Raw genomic sequence first — 26,599 nt, 5'->3', positions numbered from 1 at the left:
GGGCAATGAGGTGATAGATCTTCACAACCCCAAAAGGCCATAAGAGATGCACAAACATCCAGTCTGTACGTCGTGCCTGCAGCAAACCAACCAACTCTGCAATGTCATGAAGGGAAGGTTTAATATGAAGATAGTGGACTGATGGTGTGACTTTTCACTCATCTGCATTCCTTTTTATGCTTTACATGTTTATACATATTATCCAATAAACATCCCTGATAATTCATCTTAAACTGGCTTGAGGTCATGCTTTAGCCTACTTATCTCATCACAAGCTAAATTAAAGATCAATCCAGACGGTTTCAGGTATAACAGATGTTAAGCCCAATGAGGCTAATTGTGATTTGTGAATATGGGCTATACAAAAGAAATTTGATGATTTTATAAATGTTTGGGATTAACTAAATAAGCATATACTCTGGTGGTATAGGTGTCCCTTCTAAAACATAATAATCGTAATGATCACAATTAATAACATCCATTTAATGGGGTGATAACTAAGCAGGTGCTTAAAACCCACATGGGAATCATTGTCACTCATTCATTGGTTAATCTGTGTAAGGAAGCAAACCCAGGATGGAGAAGGTCCTATCTGTTCAAATATCAAGTCACGATCATGTACCAAGTCAGACCTCAAATCATTCTCTGGCTGAGAGAGGACATTTATTCAAATTGATAAACATCCACTCGGACTCAAGAATAAACTGATTAGAATTTGGTGGTCAAAGGTCAACACAACATTTCGGCCTCAATCATGATGACATTTTAAACAAATGTCTAATGGGATAAAATTATGTCTCCATAAATTCAGAAGACATTACATTTATTTACCTTCATTTCCTGGATTTCAACCCAAACCGTAACTTCTACTTCCCCAACACTATTGCTTATCCTTTAACCCCTTATTTACATTTTTACCCGACTCTAACCTTCTCCCCTGTTTTTCTCATAAAATGTAATGATTTACCATTTGTGGACTTGCTTTTTTCCCCATACAGAACATAAGTCACCATAATTTTACTGTATGAACAGATTTAGATCCCTAGAGCAAGATAAGTACCTAGACCACACACACATACAGAGTACTGCTGTGCTTGCACTCTGGAATATACAACCTTATTTGTCACAGATGACCAGTGAAGAGAGAAATCCAAGGAGCTTCCACCTAAATCTATACCCAGGATGAATTCAGCTGCGTGTCAGTGTATGTGAGCGTGGCACATGACTTTTCCACAGATAGAATTCTGTCTCAGTAGAATGAATATGTTCTGCCCTAGGTGAAAAAAAAAGGCTTCCTCTAGAGGTGTTTATGCAATGGAAGAACAACCCTGTGAGTAACACAGCCCTTCTCACTTTGTCACTACTCGCCGTTTTTCATCCTTCTCTCGTGTTGGATTTCACCTGCCTGTGATTTAAAGCAGTTCTGTGATTAAAAAACAACAACAAATTTCTTCCAAATAACTAATATAATAATATTCACTTACAGAGCTTTCAATTTGGAAGACCTGCTTATTGATGTAATTATCATCATGTGTCAGCAGTGGCATGTAGATCATGCAGATGCAGGCCAGGAGTTGCAGGTTATGTACAAAAACTTCAAAATAGAGAAATAAATGTGATGTGTCAGTTACTTTGACCATGACATGATTGTTGGCGTCAGACAGGCTGGTGTGAGTATTTCTGAAACTGCTGATCCCCTGAGATTTTCATATACAACTTTTAGCTCAGAATGGAGCCAAAAACCACAGATGAGGTCTGGTTGATGAGGTCAGAGGAGAATGGGCACACTGGACAGAATAAACAATTCGTCCAACCTTGAGGTGGATGATCTACAACAGTAGAGACAACGTCAGCTTCCACTCCTCTCAGCCAAGAACAGACATGTGAGGCTGCAGTGACAAAGACTCATCAACCATGGATAGTTGAAGACTGAAAAACACAGCCTGGTCTGATCAACGTAGATTTGTGCTGAGGCTGAAGATGGTAGAGTCACAATCTGGAGTCAACAGCATGAATCCATGGAGCCAACCTGACTTGTGTCGACAGCCCAGGCTGCTGCACGATGTGCGATGGTGTGACGAAACTTTTCTTGACTTTGGGCCTTAATACCAAATAATTATGATTTCTATCTACTTTCTATCTATCTATAAGTGTTGCTTACCATGCTCATCCTGCATGACCATCTTCTAATGGCTTTTCCAGCAGGATCATAGTCCATGTCAAAAGTCGAAAACCTATCTTATGAACATGACAGTGAGTTCTTTGAACTTCAGTGATCTCCTCAGCCACCAGAATCTGAATCCAGTAGAACAACTTTGGGAACGGGATATTGGCAGCATGAATTTGCTGTTATGTCAATGTGGAGCAGAATCCGAAATGATGATTTTAGGAATGAATGCCGAGAACAACTGAGACTGTTTGGGAGGGAGGGGGAGGATCTACCCAGTATTAGTACACTGCTGCATCACAGGCTGTAAAAGCACTGTGCTGAATTGTGTGAGCTGCGTTGTACAGAGGAAAGTTAATTGTACCAAAAATGTGTGCACTGGTCAGGTTTTGCTCCTTCAGTGGGTGTGGCGCTTTGCTGGTAATGGTATTGTTAACAGGACAGTTTGGGTGTAGCAGCTCAGACACCCCGCTGGTGAAGAGGAGAAATGCTAATTTGCAGCATGTTTAACATCAGCATCTCGAGTGTGTGTGATGAATTTGATGTTTGATGGTCCAGCTGTGCTGTGGGAATAAGCCGAGCAGTAGCAGAGGTAGCAGGGTTCTTTTCGCCTCCGCTCCTTCAGTATTTTTCTTTATGCTTTTGTTACACCACTTGTAAACATTCACATTACAGTCTTCAGTAATAGCCATAAGCGTCACAGGGGAACATTGTCCTTGCAGCTCACAAACATAGCTATACACTTTTTATTTATTTGTATGTGTGTGTCATTCTTTGCCACTTTGCCATTTCCAAGAACTTATATCTATGTTCTTCTCTAAACTGCAACAACAAAGATGTTAGACATAATCATTGGCTGGATTATATACATATATATATATTATCACACATATATGCATAATATATATTTGAAACGAATAAGGAGCTGCATTTATTAAATGCAGCAGAGTTGCAGGAGGTATAGGGATGGACAGCGCGCACACAACCTTCACCAATGTTACACCACAAAATATAGAGGTCTTCATCCTGAGTCATGTGACTAGAACACAAACATCTTTGGTTAGATTTAGGGAAAGATGGATTTGGCTTGTGTCTGAAGTCAGTGTGAATTTGTTCTGTATCAAATCAGACCAGGATCTTTTATGAGCTGCTGTGGGAGTCTGAACTTAACCACAAAAACAGTGTAATACTACTTTACTCACTACAAGTGGACATGGTGCTACTTAATCAGATGTATTTGGTGAGAAAACAATTTGATGTCTGTTAACATTTCACTTTGCATCTTGCCAAATATGTAAGTTAACAACAAATGATCAATATAAAACATAGTTTACGAGACTGAACTGGCCCAGGTACCATAGAAATCAAATGTGAAACCATTTTGTTTCTGTACCATATGAACGTTTATTAGAAGTCCTTAGTCCTTCACTGATGCTTTTAGTAATGCCCAACCAAAACATTGATGAATGTGTCCCACTAAGTTTGTTGTCTGTTTGTTTGTGTGTTTTAAAGCCTGACATATCTTATTCCTCTGTGCCACGCAGCTCCATTGTTTCCAAAATCTATTAAGACACATCAATGAGCCACACTGTTGCACAGGGAGACGACAGTGTATTTGTTGACAGGAATTAAAAATGTATTAAAGCCTGCTTTATCCTTTAAGTTTGCATTCTCATTTGTGACAGCTACATTAATGTTTTATGAGATGAATAAATATGCACTTTAACTGTAGCATTTCCACTTGTCAGTAATGCAACATCCCATACAGTATGATTAGAATTAGGTCAAACTTAATGGCTTCAAACTGAAGTGTTAAGAGTCGATTGATGTTCATGCCAAACTATTCATAAGATGAATTCATATCAGGAAGTATGTAACCAAAGCAGTTTCAACTGTTTACATGGAGACGTGATGTGCCTGCCAAACATTTCCCCCCAGTTCAGCTTGGTTACCTTTTCTCTGGATATACAGTACGTCTTTAGAAGATGTGATTTCAGAAAATAAGCCAGAGCAACCTCCTGACCTTCGACCATGCAAGACTTTATATAACTTAATTATCCAATGATTAAGCCCAGCATGTGGCCTATAGACAATCTGTGCTTGATGCAGTTCACGGTGTTATGAGGGATTACAGCGCTTTTAGGACAATAGTACAGTCTCGATTGAAGATTTGTCTTTATTTGTGCAGCCTGTTTGCCTCTCAGAAGTAAATTGGTAACTGGAGAGTGGTGTTAGCCTATCATGTAATATTTTGTAAACCTTACCTTTTTTATTTTCTGGTTTTAGTCAATACATATTCTATCTAAACTTCAGCAATCTGCTTTTAAGTAAGATTTCATTTAACTGATTTTAACAATTAACTCTGGAAAAAATGCAAAATTAGCAGTTCTCTTGCAATATGTCTTATTCAAAAAGTCTGCAAAAATCTAAAATCTTCACTGTCAAATGACCCTTGTAAACCTCTGACTTCTGTATCTATACAGCACGTTCCTAGTCTTGATGACCACTACGCCCCTTACAGTACAGTTTTGCCATTCATTTATTCACACATGTGCATCACTTTGGAATTCCCCATCTTGCTTTAGGACACTTAGATACGCAGGATAGGGGAGATAGGGATAGAACTGCCAACCTTCCGGTTAATGGAGAATCCACTCTACCTCCTAATCCACAGCCACCTAACATAGTAGGGCTGTCAGGACTGTGTTGATCTTAACGACAATAATCACAATCGACAGCTAGCTTTCCACGCATTGCCGAAGTGAAGCACATGGGAAATAAACTCCACAACAAGATGAACGCACACCAGCTGCCGCCACCTCCTCTCTCCAGGCTCATTCTGATGTTTGATGATATTTTTGTGAACGTGATTTGATTGGCTGATGTTTGTGGTGCAGCTTGAAAAGTTAAGCTTTTTCTCAACCTCTACCACATGCCACACAAGCAAATGGAAGCAATGGAACCACAATGCAGCTCTGTTACACATCACATTAACCTATTCAAAGTGCATTACCATCCATAATGGACCAAAACAAATAATCCTGTCTTCAGTCAAATATTTGCTAACGTAGCTGACAGGGTGTCTTACTTTTAGTGAGACAAAATTTTCAATAAACAATGTCCAATCCCTTTAGTAGTTAGATTAATATGGCTTTTTAGATGTGATATTATATAACATCTTAACGTTTGGGTCATATTTAATGTTGATATAGTCACAGTTATTGTCATTGCTGCCATCTCATCTTAGTCTCAGTTTAGGTATTTGGGGAAAAAAGGTCACTGATTAACATGCTCGGTCATAGTTTTTATTTATGAAATTGGTACTAACCAGACCTGCATGTGTCTGGTTGCAGCTACTCTGATCCTTGCAGGACTCCTGCTTTGCCTCAAGCCGATAAACCTGCCTGCCTCCACAGATCCGGCCAGACGTTTTATCACTTACAGCTCTGACTAAAACTGACTAAAGTGGTATAAGGTCATCTGATTCCCTCTGCCCCCCTCCTTCCTCACAGCCCTGCCTCCTCCTGTGATAATAAAGCTGTAACCCTGCTATTAGCACCAACAACAGATTAATCAGGAGCCCCTGGGCACGAGACCTCTCTGGCTGGGCATGATTAGAGCCTGGTTTATTTAGCCTGACTGCCTCTTTAACTCCTGCACGTGTTCTCCCAACTGCCGGTAGTTGGGCCAACAGAAGACTACAGAGCTTAGAGAAGTTTGCTTGTAAGCGGACTCTCTTCATTTTCAACTACCACAAACGTATCCTGGAGCGAAACAGACCATTGTGTAAAAGTCATGCACACTTATCAGCTTAAATAGACCATATTTGTGCGTCAAGGTTGATGTGTAGGTAGTGATGCAGGTCATGGTGCCAACTCACCTGAGGGGCTTGTGGGTTTAGACTATGTAGGCCTTTCAAATAAGTATCCTATCAAGCTGAATCCAGATCATTTGCCATAACTAAATTATGTAAGTATACACTTTCTTGTTTTTGAGTGATCACAGTGTGTGACGTGTTGCACAACTACACCGTGCTGTCAGTGCCTCATTTTCTGTTTTCTTTAATACACTTGTTTACTGCAAGTGCTTTCTGTTAATATATATTATATCACCAATGCAGCAGCAGAACCACTCTGAAGGTTTGCGAGCAGATGGGACGGCTACAGAATGGACACACAATCGTGTTCCACACTCCAGCACTGATATACAGCATGTAACATTACTACAGCTGCTTGACCAATGACACCACGCCTCATTGCCTTCATTTGGCAGATTAACCTTAAATGTCCAAGTGCAAGGGGCCTGTCAAGCAGCCACACTGTGTACAGCTTTAGCTAAAGGAACACTGTGGCTTATTACAACTTGTGTTCTGCAATCATCTCTATTGTTTATGATAACATTATGTTCATCGAAGGAACGAATGAATCTAGCAGCATTATCGCTGAAAATAAAAATGGCTCCAATGGTGCAAGATGCACAATTCAGATGCTGAGTCACAGGCTATACAGATTATCTAAATCACTTTATTTTGTTGTGTATCAGTTTTATTTATTTGAAATCTGAACAGCCAATAATTATCCCTCAGTGAAGATCTGCTATTGATGTTTTCAAATGCCAGTCTGCGTAACAATTTGACTGTTCACCTTCATTTTCTCTTCCATTTATGTTTGAGCTGAAGTTTTTTTCCAACCTGTCAGTCCTATCATCTGACTGCTCGCATTTCTCGACGTCTTGCACCTATTCTCAGCAAAGTCAAAACTTAAATATAAAACCCCAGTGATGCAGCAGCAACTGTTCACTGTCTAAAACCAACGTTAAATACATCAGGTACTAAATACATACATAAAACCAGAAGACAGACGTATTAATCGCTGGTGTGATTCTGCATGGGCTCCCTTGCTTGAAACAGCCCAACTTTTGCATTTGCAATGACCAAAGCAGATAATGGAAGAAAGTGAAGTCGAATATTTGAAGCATAGGAATTTATTATTGATTCATAGTGTTGGTAAATGTGCATATAAATATTCACTTGCATCAGAACAAACCAATAGGAGAACAATTCTGTTCTTTTGTATTTCATCTTCATCTTATGCAGATTCAATTTAAATAGAACTAGGCAATTTCAAGTGTTTGTTAGAGGAGATACTTGATTGTTATTTTTATGTGAGGGTCATTTACACTGGAGGTACTGATACTTCAGCACTGGTCTGTATCAGGAGAGAACACAGCTGCTGATCAGAGTCTTGAGACAGGAAACAAACACATACTGGCCTTGATTTTAAAGTGTTGATTGTTGATTGTGGACTGGATCATTATGCTGCGCTTCACCCTCCCGGCTGTTGCTTATTATGAGCGAACAGTGGAAACTGGCCTGTTGCTAAATGGTCACAGTGAATCACAGACAGATATGGATTTGTCAGCCAAGCAGTTTTTTTCTTCTAATTAGTCTGTCTCTGAATTGCTCAAAGCATCCTGCTGCACATGAGTAAGACCATATGCCTCGACATCCTCCTTACAGCTGAAGAACCATCATTCAATCATTCCATTTATTGAGCTGGTTGTCAAAACAACTTTATGATTAAATGTATGTCTTTCCTAATATGGAATAGTCTCCACCACAGAATATCTTTACCAGAAAAGTATGCCTTGAATAAAACACTACACATACAACACAACACTGAACAGGTAGAAGGATAAAGATATCTCACAGCCAATGTAAAGTTTTAACCAAATGTTTGACTGAAGACAATCTCAATAAACTAAAAATTATCTAACAGGTACCTATTCATGTAATTACACATTTGAAATGCTGTTCACAATTGTATTTACCAAGTCCAAATATGTAGGAACCTACACAAATTCAACTTGCATTCCAAAGGATGATTATTATTATTATTATTATTATTATTATTATTATTATGCTGCACAGACTTTCCAGATAGAATCTCACCAACGAAGGATTGCTGTGAAATTTAAAACACAAATGTTCAGGGTTTTCAGTATTTGATAATATCCAATACCCTGAGCCTGCTGTGCGTGGGTTCTAATTAGGAAAAAACTATTCTAGGATTCATTGTGTGCCAGTGATGAATTGAACAATTTAGCAATGCAGCCTGCTGAGCTGGAACAGTAGGATAAGCTGGTAGTGCTGGTAGCAAATCCTCTCTATAGCAGGCCAACTAGCATGTAGCTCAAAGCACCAGTACTCAAGTGCGGCCTCTCAGATCTGTCAGCATGGCAGCAGGGTCTTAGTCCTGCAACTAATATGTTTTAATGTTAAGTTTCCTGGAGCTAGTCACAATAAATTCCTTTTTGTCATGCATTCACTTTGATGATATTTAGAATATAAAAAAGAAAAGAATCACCTTTTAACTTCAGTAAAATATAATAACAATAATTGAAATAATAATTCAATGGTTTGTATTTGTAATGACACTATAGTGTCCACCTTCTTATATTGCAGATTAAACTAAAACAATTTTTTTTAAAACACATCTGACCTTTTTTAGTGTATGGAAATGTATATAGTACCTTTCCAGTCTTATTTACCACTCAAAGCACATTGCACATTTAAGCCAGTGGCAGAGGTAGTTTCAGAGCTGGATCAAAGCCATCACAGCTGGACAAGTTACCTTCACTTGATCTCACACACACACATTCATACAATGCTTTTATTTGTAGCACCTTTTTCAATTACACACCATTCATACACTGACGACACAGCCATCAGTAGCAATTTGGGTTTCAGTGTGTTGCCCAAGGATCGAAGCACCATCCTTCTGGTTAGTGGACGTGGTACTCTCGACCTCCTGAGCCACAGCAGGCAACAATAAAGAGCTAAGCTCACACCTTAACCTTATTCTTAAAAGCATGATTTAATTAAGCCTGGCTAATGAGATGTTAGCATGGATTAACTAAACAAAAATGACCCTGTTTACTCTATACAGCTAGTTTTTTTTTAGGTAATCGGGGACTTTTTTCACTGCATCTGCACAGTAGCAGTTAAAACAAGTTACAGTTAAAACACACTTTGCCTTTCAACTTTTACCCATCACACTGTGCTATCAGGGAGGGGTCTGAATAATTCATTCTGCAGCAGGACAATGAGTCCAAACACAAGACTAGATCAATGAGGAACAAGGAGTCCTGCATCAGAACCCTGATGTCAACATCATGGAGTCATTCTGGGATCACATGGAGAGACACATGACATTGAGACAGACTGAATTGACAGAACAACTATGGCAGGTTCTCCAAGATGCTTTGAACAAAAGCCTCCTGCCAAGTACTGTGAAACTGAGTGTAGGTGCACCAAGAAGAACCAATGCTGTTTTGCAGACAAAGGGTGTTCACCGCAAACATTAGATTGAGTTCTCTGTTTTCCCCGAGCTCTATTAGGTTATCCTGTGTTCCCTGTCCTTCTGAGCACAGCTGGTGTGGACACGGTTTGACACAACTTCAGGTTATTTCATTTGCCAACAACAATCCAGGTCTTTCTCTGCCTCTTAGCCTTTCTTTACCTCTCTGTCATACACAATGCACATGCTCTCTCTCTCTCTCTCTCTCTCTCTCTCTCTCTCTCTGTGTTTGCCAGCTGCAGGTCCCAGGCTTCCTGCAGAGAAAAAGCTGCTGCCAGTCTACAGCGGAGAGCTGCTGGCAAGTCAGTCTGCCAAAGTGATCACAGTCACAGCCACATCCTGAGCTTCATCATGTGGAGCATGTGTGAGGAAGTCTTTCTGTGGTTAGATGGTTAGAAAATAAAGAGCTGAGAAAAACACATAAAGGCAGAGATTTTATATACATTACTTTTCAGCCATGTCTCTACATTTCCAGGACAAAACTCAAGTTCCAAACAGTTTTCTCAAATATGTAAATTTCTACAAAAAATTCACGTCAGGGTGACACTATTGAACCATGACATTTTAGATTATACTGTTGCAGTATACTCTAGACTCTTAAGAAGCACAAGGTTCCTCCTTAAGCTCTTAAATCAGCCTCACTTCTTCATGGCATTAATTTCAGAAGATCTTAGAAACACTCCAGAAAGATTGTACTGCATGTTAACATCAAGGTAACGATGCACCTGACCACACCTTTTCAATCAATCAATCAGATTTTATTTGTACAGCCCATATTCACAAATCACAATTTGTCTCTTAATCCTCAACAAGAGTAAGGACAAACTAATTAAGAAAACATATGAACAGGGCAAATGCGTAGAAACCTCAGAGAGAGCCACATGTGAGGGATCCCTCTCCCAGGACGGACAGAAGTGCAATAGATGCAACGTGTAGATGAGCACATCAACAAAATAACAGTATTTACAACAATGATTAGAAGAAACTGTTTGTAACATAATGGAGAAGTGTGTCAATGTTGAAAGTATTTGTACATAAGAAAATGTCTGATAGGGATGAAGGGAGCGTGACTATGAATATGACTGGATGATAGATGGTCGTCAAATATCAGGGAAATGAGCCTGTGACTGTTCATTGATTGAGCAATGGATGCCAATCAGCTAATGCAAGTACTCTACTGAATTAGCACTATGCTACATTCTAATAACACTAATAATATCTTAATCGAATAAATTAACTATTTTAAATATAAACTAAATACATGAAAGACTCAATATGTTCATAAACTGGGGACTTTTCTTTCTGGCATTACATTTTCTTCTGACTTTTTTAATGGGCTCTGGCTACTGTAGTATAGAAAACATTGTACACAATGACCCATGCAAAGTAAAAATACAAACTAAAGACACAAACTGGGTTAATTTGTGAATATAGGATATAACATGCATGGATATTGAATTTAATATTTAGGCTTCTTACCTTTCCAACATATTGTGGTTCAGATCCCATATACTCCTCCAGGACGAAGAACTGGTTCCACACCCATCCTCTTTTAATACGTTGGGCCCTTGACCTTCCATGTCTCCTATGCCTCGTCCTACCCTCTATTGACATCACTTCGCCGACAGACACCCTCATGGTTTTGGGTCCAGTTGCCCCCCTGCCTGACATCACCGCACCCTTAGTTCTGCTCTGGAGCTGAGAACTTTGGGAGCTGTAGTCCAACAGGAAACAAGAGCCCACCAAAACAAGAGTGACATATTCCCTTGTGATCATCAGGGAGTGTTGATGTGAAAGAAAAAAATATGCTACTGTAAACTTTAGAAAGATGGCTTCTTCCAGGGTGGAAATGGACATGCATCCACAACTGGATCCGAATCCCAATATTCCAGTGTGATCCAAGATTATAACAGGGAACAATGTTAATGTAGTGTCCTCGCTGTAATTTGCAAGTCACGAAAGAACATTATGGTGGGTGCAGGAGTCACCCCTTCAGTTTGATGTCAGCCAGCAGTCCCTCAAAGAACTTGTGTTCGGAGTAAAGCTGGCGGTTGCGTGCTGATATTTGAAGTCTTCTGTTCAATTTGTCTTTGTCATGTTAGTCCTCAGCTTCGGCACCTGCAGGAAAAAAATTAAGACAATAATCTTGAGTGTGAAAGTTAATTCTTGACCTTAAAAACAGTAAAGAAAAAAAAACAAAGAAGTCTTATCTCAAGCAGCTTAAGTTTGTTCTGACTCAAGAATGGGAATCAGGTTGACTTCAAACTGCCAATAGTATGAAGCTTTGCTGGCTCTGTTTAATATTTGGAGTACAGTGTGGCCATTAGTGGATATATCAGTTGATAGGTAATGTGGACATCCACATGATGTCCTTAGGGTTAACGGTAATTATATACCATGCATGAAAAACCCTTGTTACAGCACCTATTACACACATTTATTAATGTGTGTAATATGCAAGACATCTGAGAGATGACGTGAAGTGTTTACTCAGTCTGTGTCAGTCGCTGCAGCCATTGTCAACAACATATCAGGCCAAGGACCAAGGAAAGGATCTCAAATCAGATCAGAGGGCTCTAATTAGAAAAAGGCTTTAGCATGCAAGGTTGGCAGCCTTGCTTGATTAGTCTGACAGCTGATGCATGGCACTTGCACGTGCAGAAGGGGCCGTTGGCTAATGCAGGGCAATGTTAGAAAGCCTCATTAGTCGTGTCATCTATAATGAGATAAGATTGCTGTGTCTTGAAATGCAACATGCCAGGGGCTTTTCAAAGTGTGGAACTCGTCAGAACAAATGGAGGACTGTACAGCAGAGTGTTTTAGAACATTTATAAACAGCAGTTGAGTCGCCAAGGGGTTATTGGGGTGTATGATGGGTGTAAGTGTATGACTGTCACACCACAGGCCAAGCGTCACTTCTGGAGTAACAGCCTGTGGTTGGGTTGAGGCAACTTATGTGCTTTGGTTAAGATCAGGGAAAGACGGTGGTTTTGCTTGCATGTTAATAAACAAGATGTGCCTGAGGTCACGGTGCTTTTTTCCTGTATTGAACCAGAACTGCATCTTTTAATAATCGTAACCAAGTGTTCTGAAAGTCTAAACAAAACCACAAACAAGTTTATAAATTTGATAATTCTGTAGTCACTACAAGCGGATATACTACAAGTGCAAGATCCATTATATTTTGATGTTGCAGTTGAGTTTAAGGACAACAACATAATAACCTTGTGGTTTGTGGATGACTCGCTCTACCTCCCGAGCCGCAGCCGCCCTGGAGCAGTAAAAACAATGAGATCTTTGCAAAGTGTCAGTCTCACTCAAGCTATAAATATACAGAGTCTCCACAAGTCTCCGAAAGATGTGTTCAACTCCACTGTGCCGAGAAACTCTTTCAAAACTGGTCTCCTTTTTTCAAGTGCCAGTTCTCCAAGAACTACTCCTTTCAGTACAGGCAACTTTGCATTCAACCTTCATACTGTTGAGTGTTAAAAGAGAGGCACATTCACCACAAATAGGGACAATGCTGGCTTCTAAAGACATCATAATTCCTTCCTCTCAGTACTGTAAGGTTTTTGCTGTTCTTGAGGAATCTATACCGTTTCTTGTGCCATGCATGAGCCAGACGTGGGTCTGAGTTACTGTCTTTTGCTTTCTTTAGCAGCTGTTCACGATGTGAACTCCTTTCTCTGCTGTAGCGTTTGACTGGGCATAAAAGGGCTTGAAGTGACATGTCGAAAGTCAAACTCTTCAGCGAAGCTCTGGAACTCTTTGCAGCTGTAACATGGTCCATGGTCACTGTAGACAATCTGGAGAAATTCCGTGTCACGTGATTTCATGGGAGTGGTCACACAGGTGGCAGACATGCTGGGGAGGAACAGCATCTCTGGATAGTTGGACAAAATAATCAATCACCAGAAGGTAATTCTTTTCATCCAAGTAGAATAGGTCAGTCCCAACTGTCTGCCATGGCTCCTGTGATTATCATAGGCTTTTTTTGGCGGTTTTGCTTGATGCTTTAGACAGATCTCACAGCTGGACACCATCCAGTTCATTAGTTACTGGCCAATAAACGGCTGTTCTGGCCCTCCTCTTATATTTTTCTACCGAGGTGCCCCTCGTGCTGTCTTTTCAGCATCTCTGGTCTCAGTGACTGATGGATGACGATTCTGTTCTTTCTGAGTAGAAGGCCGTTAACGACACTTTACTCAGATGTAATACTGTTGAATGTCACCTCTAGGCCAACCCTCATTCAGATTCAGCAGGCCTAGTTTTCATATGCTTCGCAACATAGCAATGTATCATGTCCATCTGGAACAACTGCAAGCATGAGCAGGGCTAATGCACTGGCCATGCATGTCTACACAGCCCCAGTTAAGGTACTGTCTCGCTTAAGATAGGATAAGAGGAAATAAGATAAAACTTTATTGATCCAGACACCAGGGAAATTCAGCTGTTACAGCAGCAGGCAAGTCAGACAAGAGAATAAAGCAATATAAAAAGGCAATAGAATAAATAAATACAAATTTAATTACATAAAAAATTGCTGAGTATGAACATTAGATACAAGATTATTAACAACCCCTCTCTCACTTATTTGTCATTCATTCCAAACACGGTCACGGTACAATGAGTGTTGCATTTTTTTGGCTTTCTATTTTAAGTCCATCAAAAAAGCATCAAAGCTCTCACCAGGCTGCAGCATTCGTGGACAAAACACATCGCATAAAGGTTTTAATTTTCTTGTCCTTATCGTCCACCTCCGCATACACAGACGTGTTGAATATCTCCACTGCTTGGGGTACTGCGAGGGTCTGGTTTACTGTCTAGCCCGATAGCCTGCAGGTACAGCATAAAATGGTGCTTGAACGTCCTCCACTCACAGTCCACATTTCCAGTCCAATTCACAGCGTCAGGCAGTTTAAGACTCTCCACTCTCTTCTACATCTATTGGTGTTAACATTGATCTAAATTATAGATCAATGTATAATTGATCTATATGGGCCCAATATGGGCCCACTATGGGCCGTATATACATGGTGTACACTGCCCACTTCACACCAGGATCTCTACTGGACCTTGATTAGTACAGTTGTCTGTAAGTTATGGAACAGAAACATGTTGTCTACCGGTTTATTGGCTATTGGCCATTAATATCTGCCAAGTCCAATAAACTCTCTAAAGACATCTGTTATTTCAAATACAAGAGACCTAGATCAGGCCAATGTTTAAAACAATTTCTAAAGCGTTGAGAGTTCCCAGTTGAACACTGGCCTGAATAATTGTGAAATGGAAGTAGTTTGTCTAAACTGAACAGCTGGGCAAAAAGACACTTGGTCAGGGAGGTGACTAAGAAACCAGCAATTACTCCAACAGTTTCAGAAGTCCTCAGCAGAGATGAAAGAACCGGCCTTTTATAATGAATGTTTGGATGCTATTAAGATTATTGGATGGCTAGCAACTGCCTTCAGTTAAACACACATAAGACAGAAACTCGTATAATTGATCCTGAAATTTTAATGTCAAATACCCGGCAGCATATTGTCGACCTCATCCTCACTTATATGGCCAATCAGGCTCTTAGATCATGTGAACAAAAATGACTGGCTGTTCTCTGAACCCGCTATGAAACCTGAGGTTACCGTGTTTTTCAAGCGGTTGCACCTAATTTATGGGATGCTTTCCCCAGTACTACCCAACACTCCTGTTATGTCTTGATGAAGCAGTTGAAAATTCCAAATGTCTTATGGTGAGCCTCTCTGAATTGCTGCTCCATTTTATTTACTGCTTTTCCCTGGCTTTTCCTCTGTATTCAGGACTGTTTTTGTGGCTCTGTCCTCATTTCTTGTTTTTTTTTAAGTGTATTTTGTATTGATGCAATGCACTTTGTGGTTTTTGTATCTGTGAAAGACAAAAACACTTCATACTTTCATACTTTCAAAATAATTGTTACCTCTTTAAGAAAACCACATAACTTCCAATGGCAACATTAAGTGGACTGGCTTTGTATATTATCTGCATGTGGCAACTCCAGGATGGTTGAGGTTAGCAAGAGGACGTGAAGCTAATAACAACCTTCACACAAAGTAATGGTCTGACATAGTCATTCTCCATCCCAACCCTCTTTTTCAGTCTCTTTGCATGAAGGACAAATGTGTTTCTGAAGAGAAATGATCTTATAAATGATTTTAAAAGACTTAAATATAGACTGGATTGAGATGTAGTGCAAACATATCTACAACAAACTCTGTGATGACTATAGACACTTGGATCCCTCTGACTATCAAACAAGTATTAATGTATTAAAAATCTGAAAATAAAAGTGACATAATGTGGCTAGTTTCTCTCTTGTCACCACCAAAAACTGTCCCAAGTGCCATGAAGATGAAACACTTTCACACTGTCAGAGGTCACAAGATGTTTTGGGGTAAATTACATCGATTAGTTTTAACATTGATGATTGATCTGTTATGTATGGCGTATTTATAGAAAACTGCCCACTTCACACCAGGATCTCTACTGGACACGGATTAGTACAGTCGTCTGTAAATTCAGGAAAACAAGATGTGCTGTTCTGCACCAAATCCCCATCCCCAGTGACGTGGTCTACAAACAAAAAATAACTGAACTGAACAAACAAAGATCATTTGATATTGGAAAAAATTACTCTCAAGCCCTGGCATTTGATTCATTTATAATTTGTTATAATATGGAAAATTTAACCAAATGTATATGTTGACTTTTTTTTGTCTTTTATTGATCATGAGGAGATTCTACCATATTTCATTCTAACAGTTTACAGGCCAAAACCCTTAATGCCAGCTTTGTCTCTGTTAACCGTAGACTAACTGCTGCAGGGCGTGGATCTATCAGGCTCGAGCTCTGCCACAGAGATTCACTTGTTTCCAGTGCAGTGGCTGTGTACAGCACAGCTTTTCTGTTACAGCTGAGAGGACGTGGGAGCTATGAGGCTTTCTATTCATTCCCTTCTATTCTCCTAATGCACAATCGGTGTTGTAGCTGCACTGCAGACTTAAATTGAACTGACAAAGTAAAATCAAAGATAAGTACATAATATTGTCATGTGGAACAATACTGTTACCCAAAAAAATCCCTATTCTTCTTTAGGTCTTGAGACGTTCCTGTGCTCCAATGCCCCTTTCATCATCATACGACCAGGCTGTCATGGATCAGTGCTCCCTGAAACAGGAGATGGTAAAAATGCCTCTTAGGGGAGGCTTTGTGTGTGTGTGTGTTTGTGTGCATGTGTGTGTTCTCCAGAGAGCCTTTAGCCCAGTCAGGCACATAACCTCAAACAGTATTAGAATAATTTTTATAGTAAAATGAAAGTGGAGTGCTACTTCAGAGCAGATAACCTAGTTGCAGCTCTCAGTGACGTGGCACTTTCAAGCTTGTTACACAATTGGCTTCCACTAAGGTCACTGAAAATATTTTTCACTTGGTCAAAACCTGTAGTTTTCTTTTTAGTCTTTATGAAAGATCCTTGAAGCTTAATAGATATCAATCTGCTGCATCAAGACACAAGTGTGTTGATAAAATCAAACCTGCCACGTTCCGCCTGTTGACCGATGCCTCTGTGCCACTGACTGCCCCCGTCAGTCCCACTCTCTCAGTATGTAAGTGCTGACCCATTCCTAAACTGTTTGTACTCATCATCACACTGCTTCTGGGCTGATGGTGGGGACATGTTCACCACTGAGGACTGATGAATCCACACCTGTGTTGCCAGGTGCCAAAAACACAAACACATACAAAGAGTCCAGGATTATTGTATTGGTAGCCAACTTTTTGTCACATTCAGATCCAGACTGTGGTGCAGCCAGAGCTGTAATTAAAATGCGTGAATGATTTGAGACGACAGTTTGTATTATCTGTTCAAGCTGAACAAAAGATGTAAAACAGAGGTTGTGAGTGCCGACAGTGGCTGTCTCACAAGATCTTAATGTGGTTGCATGCATGTGGCATATCCACGGTCAGTTTTCCATAATATATTCCGGATATACTTAGGATGCATAATCAACATGGTTGATTTCACTCTCATGAAATAAAACATACATTCGACACACAGCAGCAAGTATAATCCACCTGACAACAGTTTTATGTGCAGCTATGTTTTTTAAATCATAAACCTTCTAATATCATTTATTTCTGCAATCCATTAGTGGTTTTGCATCAAAATAATTAAATTCAATGTTGGATTGGAAGTGCGATGGGGAAGTGAACCACGATGATTGCCACCTAAGTCTGTCACAACATAAATACCCCAAGGCCACGAGTGCTGTAGCTGGAAGATTTAAGAGAAACTCATGAAATAAAAAGGGGCCTGTCAGTTCACCAACAAAAACAAACACTGGAGACAGTTTACACAGCTGGAGACTATCTCTAATTCTACTTAGTCCTCACCCTCCACTTGAAAAATATTTCATTTCAGATTCTCTGACCCCTCGTCTGTCAAAAAGCGATCATTGTGGACATAGCGAGGAGCCCCGGCCCTTCTCTGGGCTGTCATTCATCCTCACTAACAGTAGCCCTTCGGCAGCTTTGTGAAAAGCTCTTAAGAGCCAACTCTCAGGCTACGTCCACACTCATGTCTTTGATTTATCTGGCATCCACACTATTTTGGTAAATGCAGTTGGCCCCATTTTAGGTGGAAACTCTGGGGTTGCGGTTTAGTCTAGACCAGGGGTCAGCAACCTAAGGCACGCATGCCATCATTGGCACGCAGCGCCATAATCATTGGCACACAACCGATTTGAAAATGTTGTGTGCCGAACGTCCAGTGTTAAGAGCCACTTTGAGACAAAGCACGAAAGAAGTTTCAAGGATCAGGCAGACAAGGGAGAATCATTCAAACGTGCAGTGTCCAGGTATGGGAAGCCAACTCTCTCAAAGTCTTTGCCACTGCCAAAACCATGCGACTGAAGCAAGCTTTCACAATTCTGAATATGAGTGTGGTTGGTGGGGTTAATGACAAACTTATTATTGCAATCATAATGATATAAACATGTTTCTTTAAAGTGCTGTTCTATATATAGCCAATATGGATGGAATAAAATGACATGTCTGTTGGAAATATTAATGTGGTTCAATAATAAAACTTAATATAAAAAAATGTTGATATGGCACACTAAGTAACAAGAAGATTTCACATTGGCACTTATTGTCAAAAAGGTTGCCGACCCCTGGTCTAGACTGACAGAAACTGAGACTGTTGGAAATAATAATGTAGATGCCAGCTTCCTGATCGGTTCTTATCAGCCATGACTCAACGACTAGTGTTGCTAACACTTTGCAGTTTCTCTGCCGTTTCTTCCTACTTTGCACAATTGCTTTGGCCCAGATTTGGTCCACACTGTCACACTGCCACACTGTCATCTGCCCCACACACAGCATGGAATGATAGCACTTGGGTGTTTGCCTGTTTGCCAGATCTGGGCCACAAGTAAGCCATAGCAATACTGCATGTCAACCAAATGTGCCAAAAGGTGACCCTATTTATCATTTACACCCGCGGCCACTTTAGGTTCAAATCCAGATTACACCTTGACTATAGCACTGCATGTTTGCCAAAAACTTTGTTTGTTTTTTGGGGATATCTCGGCCACATTTGCTATTTTACAAGTGGGCCACTTTAGGCACACATCCAATTTGTCCAGGCCACAAGAAGACCAGAAGTGCCGCGTCAATGCCTGAAGTGCCGTGTGTCATTGCTGATTCTCACTGTAACACTTTCTGCAACTCAGCAAACAGAGTGGGCAAACCGCCTTTTGTTTACACCTGCATGTGCATGACTACTGCAAATCAATGGCTGGAGTTTCTAGGTGTGTTAATATGGATGAAGATTATTTCTGGATAGGAATGATTGTTGTTTTAAAACTACAAAGTATTGTGTGGACGTAGCCTTACGAATGTTTAAAAGACAACTATCCTTATTTCATGAGGCCACTGATTATCCCCTGTTAAGTTGCCATAAAATCCAACCACTAAAATCTAGAAAACCAATATAAATGGTCTTTATTTATATAACGCTTTGCTAGTCTTGATGACCACTCATTCATAAAGTGCAGCACTTTGTTATGGGCAAATCAGGGTTCAGTATCTGGCACTTTGGCATGCAGATGGGGAAGATTGGGATCGAATCGCCGACCCTCTGGTTACGCCCACTCTACCCCCTCAGCCACAACCGCCCATGTAAAACAAATGTTTACAAAAAACTTGAGTAATTGAGGTGCAACATGTTTGGAAAGTTTCAACTCTTACTGTTGTTTAGTTGTTTTTGTCAAGTACACATTTGACATAAAATTGTGCAACATACATAGATGTGAATGATTCCGATGAGAGGTGGGGCAGCAGGAGCAGAGGCAAATACTGATCCTGTGCTTGTTATGGTAAAGTGAAATATTCACACTCCTGCAGAGACAAAAAACGAAAAGGAGACGGATGAGGGAGATTGACACAGAACACAGAAAGTTTGTGGAGAGAAAACCCTTCTACAATCCAAAGAACTGAGCAGTTTTCCAGTGAATTCCCAGTGGCTTTGAGTCTTCTTGTTGTGGGGCAACTGTACTCTGTTGAACCTCTGAGCCGCCCCAACGGATTCAGCTATTCTTGGATGCTATTGATTTCTTTGGCCTGTGGTCTGACTGCCGAAATACTCTGCTACACTTGATTGTTTCATCTCCTCCAGAGTGGAAAATTCCCACAGTGGGAATGAAAAGCGGGAATGAAAAGCTACAAACTTTTCCAAAACATGTTTCAATCCTATTTTAATAGGAATCCTAAAAGCTTGAAAGCTATAAACTACATTTGTTGTATTAGTTCCATGACTAAACCTACAATAGAACACAAGCCTCATGAGTACATGTCATGCAGGACAAACTTTTTATGACTTAACATTTTTTATTAGTGGGTCCAATTTTTGCTACAGTGCTGCTACGTAATTCCTTGGTCATAGTGGAACATAAAAGTATGTCCCTTCATTTTGTTTGCATAACTACAGTGATTGTGTTTTGGTCTCTGAGTGCTGACCAAGTGCACGTCACTGTGCCTAAACTCAGTTGGTGATAACATGACTGAGTGTTATTTGTGCATCAGCCACACAGAGTCAGCAACAAGTCTAATTCTTTTTGCACTTGACAAATGACTTGGAGAGGACATTCCAATGACAGATTTTCAGTTCAGAAACTGTATGTTTAGGTTTTACAAGATTTACAAAGATTTAATATTTTGTTTAATAGAAGAACTACTCTAATAGTGTTTGTTGCTACACTAACTCATATTTTCACTTTACTCTGATTGGTTGTAGGTCTATTCAACTGTGACCAGAGGAATTTTGGTCTGAGACTTTTAATAGCACCCCTTTTGAAAATTGATAATTAGTTCCAGAACCATTCAAGTATGTTAATTGGGCAATGTCAGACTAACACAGCTTTACAGCAGCTTATAACATTAAATAAGATACCCTCCTTAAATGCTACATGCATGTTAATGAATTCAGTATACAGAACAATTTTACATTTTGCTGCAGATGAAGTACTTTTACTTAAAATGAAATGCTATGTATGAGGCAAAAGTTAAAATGTAATCGAGCATTTCAAAGTACCATCCTGGATGGTTAGGCTGTTTTATACACAAAATATATCTAGAGAGATCATATATAAATAGAAGTCAACCGTGTAAACGTTCTAGAAAGGCTGATGAAGACACTGAAGAGTGGCCTGAATGCATAGTGCGTTTACTGACATGCGCTGACAGAGTGTGAACGTACGTGAGAAATGCAACTGCAGCACAGGCTGCCTGGGCTTTTTGGTGAAAACTCTTCCGCCAAATGGACAGGTGTCTCCTGTAATATTCCACGCAGCACTGAACACTAACTGGCTAATTAATGACCCCGTCAATCACACATCAGGGACGACACCCAGGGAGGAGCAGTGCAGTATACCATGTCTGCAAACGTTCCCCATCTACTCAGCGTTTGAACCAGGAAATAGTGAGGAATATATTAGAGGAAACAGCAGGAAGGTCAGAATCTGCTGCTGTTGACATTTAGTTGGAGTTGGTGGAATTTCCAATGTCCCGTATTAAGACACAAATACAACATTTCTTTGCATTATACAAATTGGTTTATTAAAATGAAAACAGAAACTAAGCTGATGGTTTATTACATAATACTGATAATCATCATATTATTATTCCATAATCACTATTTGCTTGTCCTGTGTTAATGCTCTGGATCTGCTTCAGAATAATTCTTTATCATTAAGGTTGTAGAATTGTAGAACTGTTTGTACTCCTCAAACAGTTCTACAATTTAGTCACTTTTTATTATGTTTTTGCTGGACTGTGTGTGCAGAGCTTTTAATAAACGATTTATTTTGCAGAGTGAAGTTTGAAAACCTTTCTTCATCAGTTCCCACTGATGACACAAAGATTTAAAAACAGCTCACAAATATACCAGTTCATATATCAGTGTTAATATGACTATTGCCGCATTGTCATTAAGTCTTAATCACATGACTCAGCAGAGTTAGAAACAAAAGATACAGGGAGCAGAAAGGTTTGGTTTTTTAATTTGTATTATTTGTATTATTGTGCCAGTATGGCCATCAGCCATACTGGCACAAAAAAGCTCTACCAGTGCTGAGAAGGATCCAAACACTTTTTATAAATTTAAACTTTAGCTCAGTTAATTCCTGAAAAAGCTGATCACTGTAGTTTGCATCAAACAAAACTCAAACAGGAGGAAATGGTGAATTGGTTGAGGAGGTATGACCAACTGCCAATGTTCCCATGTTTGATGCCTGTGTGCGTATTTGGGACAGCAGGACTGTGTGTGTGTGTGTGTGTGTGTGTGTGTGTGTGTGTGTTTGTTTGTCACCAACTGCATGTGTGTTTCTCAGTGATGTGCTTTTCGTTTTTCCAAGTATATTTTTTAAACTTTTATCTTTACTAGATAGTGATAGTGAGGGACATGCAGTCAAAGCAGAGACCTGCTGCTTTAGGGCATGTATGCTCCTGTGGTACATGGCAAAGCCATTCGTCGATCTGGGCCCTGTACTATTTGTGCTTATCGGGGTAACTTCCCTATCCTTCCCTTTAAGTAGGTTTATCCTATGAAATTAAATATTTATAGGATAGATGGTGGATAGATAGTTTACAGATATACCTCGTGACAGCCCCCGTTCCTCCCTCCCCTCGCTCTCTCTGAGACTCGAACAGTCAGCCCTGACCAAAGTGACACTGCACGCGATGCACACTCTCCTTAAAGGGAAGGATAAGGGAAGTGTACAACAGTGTTGGTTAAGTCGACCCCCACCGCTAACACGCACAGTACATCACAATCTCTCCCTGTTTCAAGATGCGCTGGCTGCATCCCATAATACCAAATGCGCACAGTCATGTTCCGGGCTGTTATTCCTGCATTTAGCAGCTGTAACTGTTTCTTTTAGTTTGGATAATGTGTTTGTTCTCGTATTTTTCTTAAATTATGCTTTGCTCCTCGTTTGTGAAATATGTGGATCTGCTGTCAGTTCACTTGTCCATGTCTGTGATTGGTCATATGCAGTAAACCCCGCCCCGTTTATGTGCACATGCTCAGATCTTGATGAGGCACACCTGGGTTGACTTATCGAGTTGATAACCAGCTTCGTGTGGCCACTTAGCCTGACTGCGATAGTTAGGTTAAGTTCACACAGATATCGGAGAGACATCCTGGGTATGTTGAACTTGCTACGCAGTGCAGAGCCCTGGTCACTCCAAAGTGATGTGTTTGTAGACACCAGTGTAGAGTAATCAGACATTTACTGTGTATGACAAGTGTTGTGAGTGTGTTTATCAGGCTCTTCTTTGGGGGCCATCATCACACTTATCCCTCAAGACCACTTTCTTAAATAGGGATTTTTATGATCAATGTTTTGGAGAAAACTGAAAGTGACTCAAGTGTTTCCTAGTGTTTGAGTAGCATACTAATCAGCAGCTCTTTATCGTGACTGAATCACAGTGGACTGCTGCAATAAGCCACCCACTGGCCAGCTGCTGCGTTTGGTTTCAATCCACTCTAATTCCTGGTCATTTTCCTCCTCTTTCCACGAGTGCACAAGCCAATGACGGAACATGTTAATTGTGCATTAAAGTGTACAGTGGATTCTAATTCTTCTTCAGTGAAATATTCACCTTGAACATTCAAAATTTGTACGGGAAAATCAAGCAGCTATGGTGTGAGGTTAATTAGCCATATTAGCCATATGCAAAGCAGTCCATAATAACACATCCACACACAGTCATTAGCACTACACACATCCACCATCTGCACACACAATGTCTAAAACGTGAACAGGGTGTGAATTCTTTGAGCGTAAAGTGGGATCATTATTTGCATGTGTGAAAGTGATCTCAATATAATGTGAGTGAGTGTTCACACTTGTTAATACTAAGAAGAGCTGAATGAAAGGATTAACATATTGAAAACCGTGTTGATGTGGCCGCTCTGCCAGTAGAAATACAAACAGGCTTTAAGTGTGGTTTGTCCTGAGGGTGGTGTTCAAAAAGTCATTGCATCATTAAAATCAAAGTGTATTTGAATTCCATTCCACGGTCAAGTACAGTACTTCAAACGGGTTTTTGATGGACACAAAAAATGTATAACATAACTGAAATTTCATAGCCTGCATTGAATTTATGCATTACGAAAGGCCCGGATCAGGATTTCTATCAAGTCAAAGTATTTATCATGTTATGCTTTTTAAGAGAGCTCATCATACAATCCTACAATCCCATTCTTTACACTGCAAATTGAATTAAAGCAACAACTGATTGAGAATTAAACTATAGTGAGATGCTATTAAGAGAATGATTTTTTTTCCCCAACACTGATATGAGTTATTAATGTGTTGATGTTTAAAATCAAGTTGATGTGTTTAGTTACTATAACATCACTGCATGTTGTCTGAAGCTGCTCTAACTTAAAATAAAAGTTTGACTTCCACCTTACGAATGTGAGCTAACTTGGGTTCCATCATTGTACAGTTGAACCTCACTCTGAGGACTTGGTTCCCTGGTTATCATGAAAAACTGCGTCCAGTGACTTGTTTGTTCAATTATAACTTTACAGGGGTGATTTGATACAAGTCTTCATTCTGGTTAACTATGTTTTCACAGTCATAAGAAGAAACAACCCTGACTTGATGTAAAGACACACATCAGGTTTCTATAACTTTGCCACAACATGCTGATGAGAGATAGTAGGTTTTTTTTCATTTAATTTTAAATGAATTATAAGTAGCATGAATTATTGTGATTGTATTACTGCAAATTATCATACTTATGTTTGCAATTCAAAAGGTTTAACAAAATAACTGGATATGAAGTAGAGAGAGAGTGTGTGTGTGTGTGTGTGTGTAGCGTTGTAGTAGAGTGGAGTATCAGGGCACAGTTCCACTGCAGTGATCTTTAAAGAGCCAGACAGCGTCACAGTGATTCAGACTCAGCAGCCACCAGGCAGCAGCAGCAATTTATAATTTTCGAGCTAAGACAAAGGATAGGAGAGGTTTAACAAAATACTTGGATATGAACTAGTGAGTGTGTGTGTGTGTGTGTGTGTGTGTGTGTGTGTGTGTGTGTGTGTGTGTGTGTGTAAAAGTGCAGACACTCTGAAAATTGCTCAAAGAATTTGCAGTTTCACTCAGATTTTCTTTGCATATTTCATTCCAATCTAAATTTAGATTCTGCCCACGTTCAGCAACATCATCACACACTGTACCAACTGAAAACAATGCAACCACTTTTCCAACAGAAGCAGATTGTATTACATATACCAGCAGATAAGTTTGGTGTTATGGTCATCACTTTTAATGACTTTGTTTTTAGAGTAGAAGGCTCTTACTATTCCTTGTGAAACAATCAGATGCAAACTTGCTACAGTAACCTGGAATACTTCATATAAATTTGGAGTATGACCCCAAAAATCAAGTTGGAATAAATATATTTAGATGGTTGTAGATAATGTGGCAGCAGCTTAAACTATGATATAAGCTAATACAAAATAAATCAAGTTTCATGCTTTCATCATACAGATGCAAATATATACAATCCAATCACTTGTGGCATTTTTCAGTGCCACAAAAGAAGGAAGCCTGAAAACATTGCGAGTATATTTGCCCAGGAACAAGTCACTTAGGAATGTATGGGGCGTGGAGCACAAAAAGGGCATTTAGCTTAAACAAACATTTTAAAACTCAAAACTACTCCTCACAATCACCACTAGTGCATCTTCTTAGTAAACTGCAAATGATCAACCACAGGACAGATTCAGGAGGCTCACCGGGCTCATCAAATGGCCTCTTCTAGCCTTTGCTCACTACGTGGCATTGATTCCACACGATGTTGTCAATGCTTTTGTCAGACATGAACTGTCAGCAGAATCCAGTCGTTAACAACGAGAAAGAAAACTCATCCTGATATATTTGCTTTATTTTTGTTTGTTTTTTAAATTTTTGTATGTTAGAAGCATCATCAACACGTCCACTCTTTTGCACTGAATCCTCCAGAAGATCTCCTGCTATGTTCTCACATGAGCTCATTGGGACATTATCTAGAGTTCTTACTACGGACAGAGGAACTCAGAAGAAAATCAGCTTCTCACTCAGACATTTGCGTTGTCACATACTCATGAGGTTATCCTTTTATTCTGCTCCATGTTGACATTACGAGCATCTACTGGATTGACATCCGGTGAAGGTCACTGAAACCAATTTGTGACTTTTACTTTGTGACATGAAGCATTATCCTGCCATTAGATGATGGTGGTGAACGTGGTCAGTAACAATACTCTAATAGACGGTGTCATTTAAACCATGATTGATTGGTATTAAGGCCCAAAGCGTGTGATGAAAACATTCTTCACACCATCACACCAGTAGCAGCATTCTAGACTGTTGGCATAAGGCAGGTTGGCTCCATGTATTCCTGCTGCAGATGACAAATTCTGACTGTAGCCAGTTACTCAGTTTGACGAAACGAAACAACCTTAGGAAGTGTCCCATGGTTCCAAACCTCTTCC

General features: G+C 39.9%; 1 protein-coding gene across 4 annotated transcripts in view; it reads right to left on the bottom strand.

The window, feature by feature from the left end:
* The window catches only part of LOC117778665 (cadherin-12-like), an 81,832-nt gene that overhangs the window by 43,453 nt on the left and 11,780 nt on the right, over positions 1–26,599 (bottom strand). For all 4 annotated transcript variants that reach the window (XM_034614396.1, XM_034614397.1, XM_034614398.1 and 1 more), the window contains exon 2: positions 11,005–11,643. In XM_034614396.1, coding sequence (XP_034470287.1) covers positions 11,005–11,382 — 378 coding nt within the window. In that variant the 5' untranslated portion in view covers positions 11,383–11,643. The remainder of the gene's footprint in view (positions 1–11,004; positions 11,644–26,599) is intronic.

This window comes from Hippoglossus hippoglossus, chromosome 17 (assembly GCF_009819705.1).
Source record: "Hippoglossus hippoglossus isolate fHipHip1 chromosome 17, fHipHip1.pri, whole genome shotgun sequence".
Lineage (NCBI taxonomy): Eukaryota > Metazoa > Chordata > Actinopteri > Pleuronectiformes > Pleuronectidae > Hippoglossus > Hippoglossus hippoglossus.
Note: the sequence above shows the minus strand (reverse complement) of the source record. Positions and strands in the feature narration are given on the sequence as shown.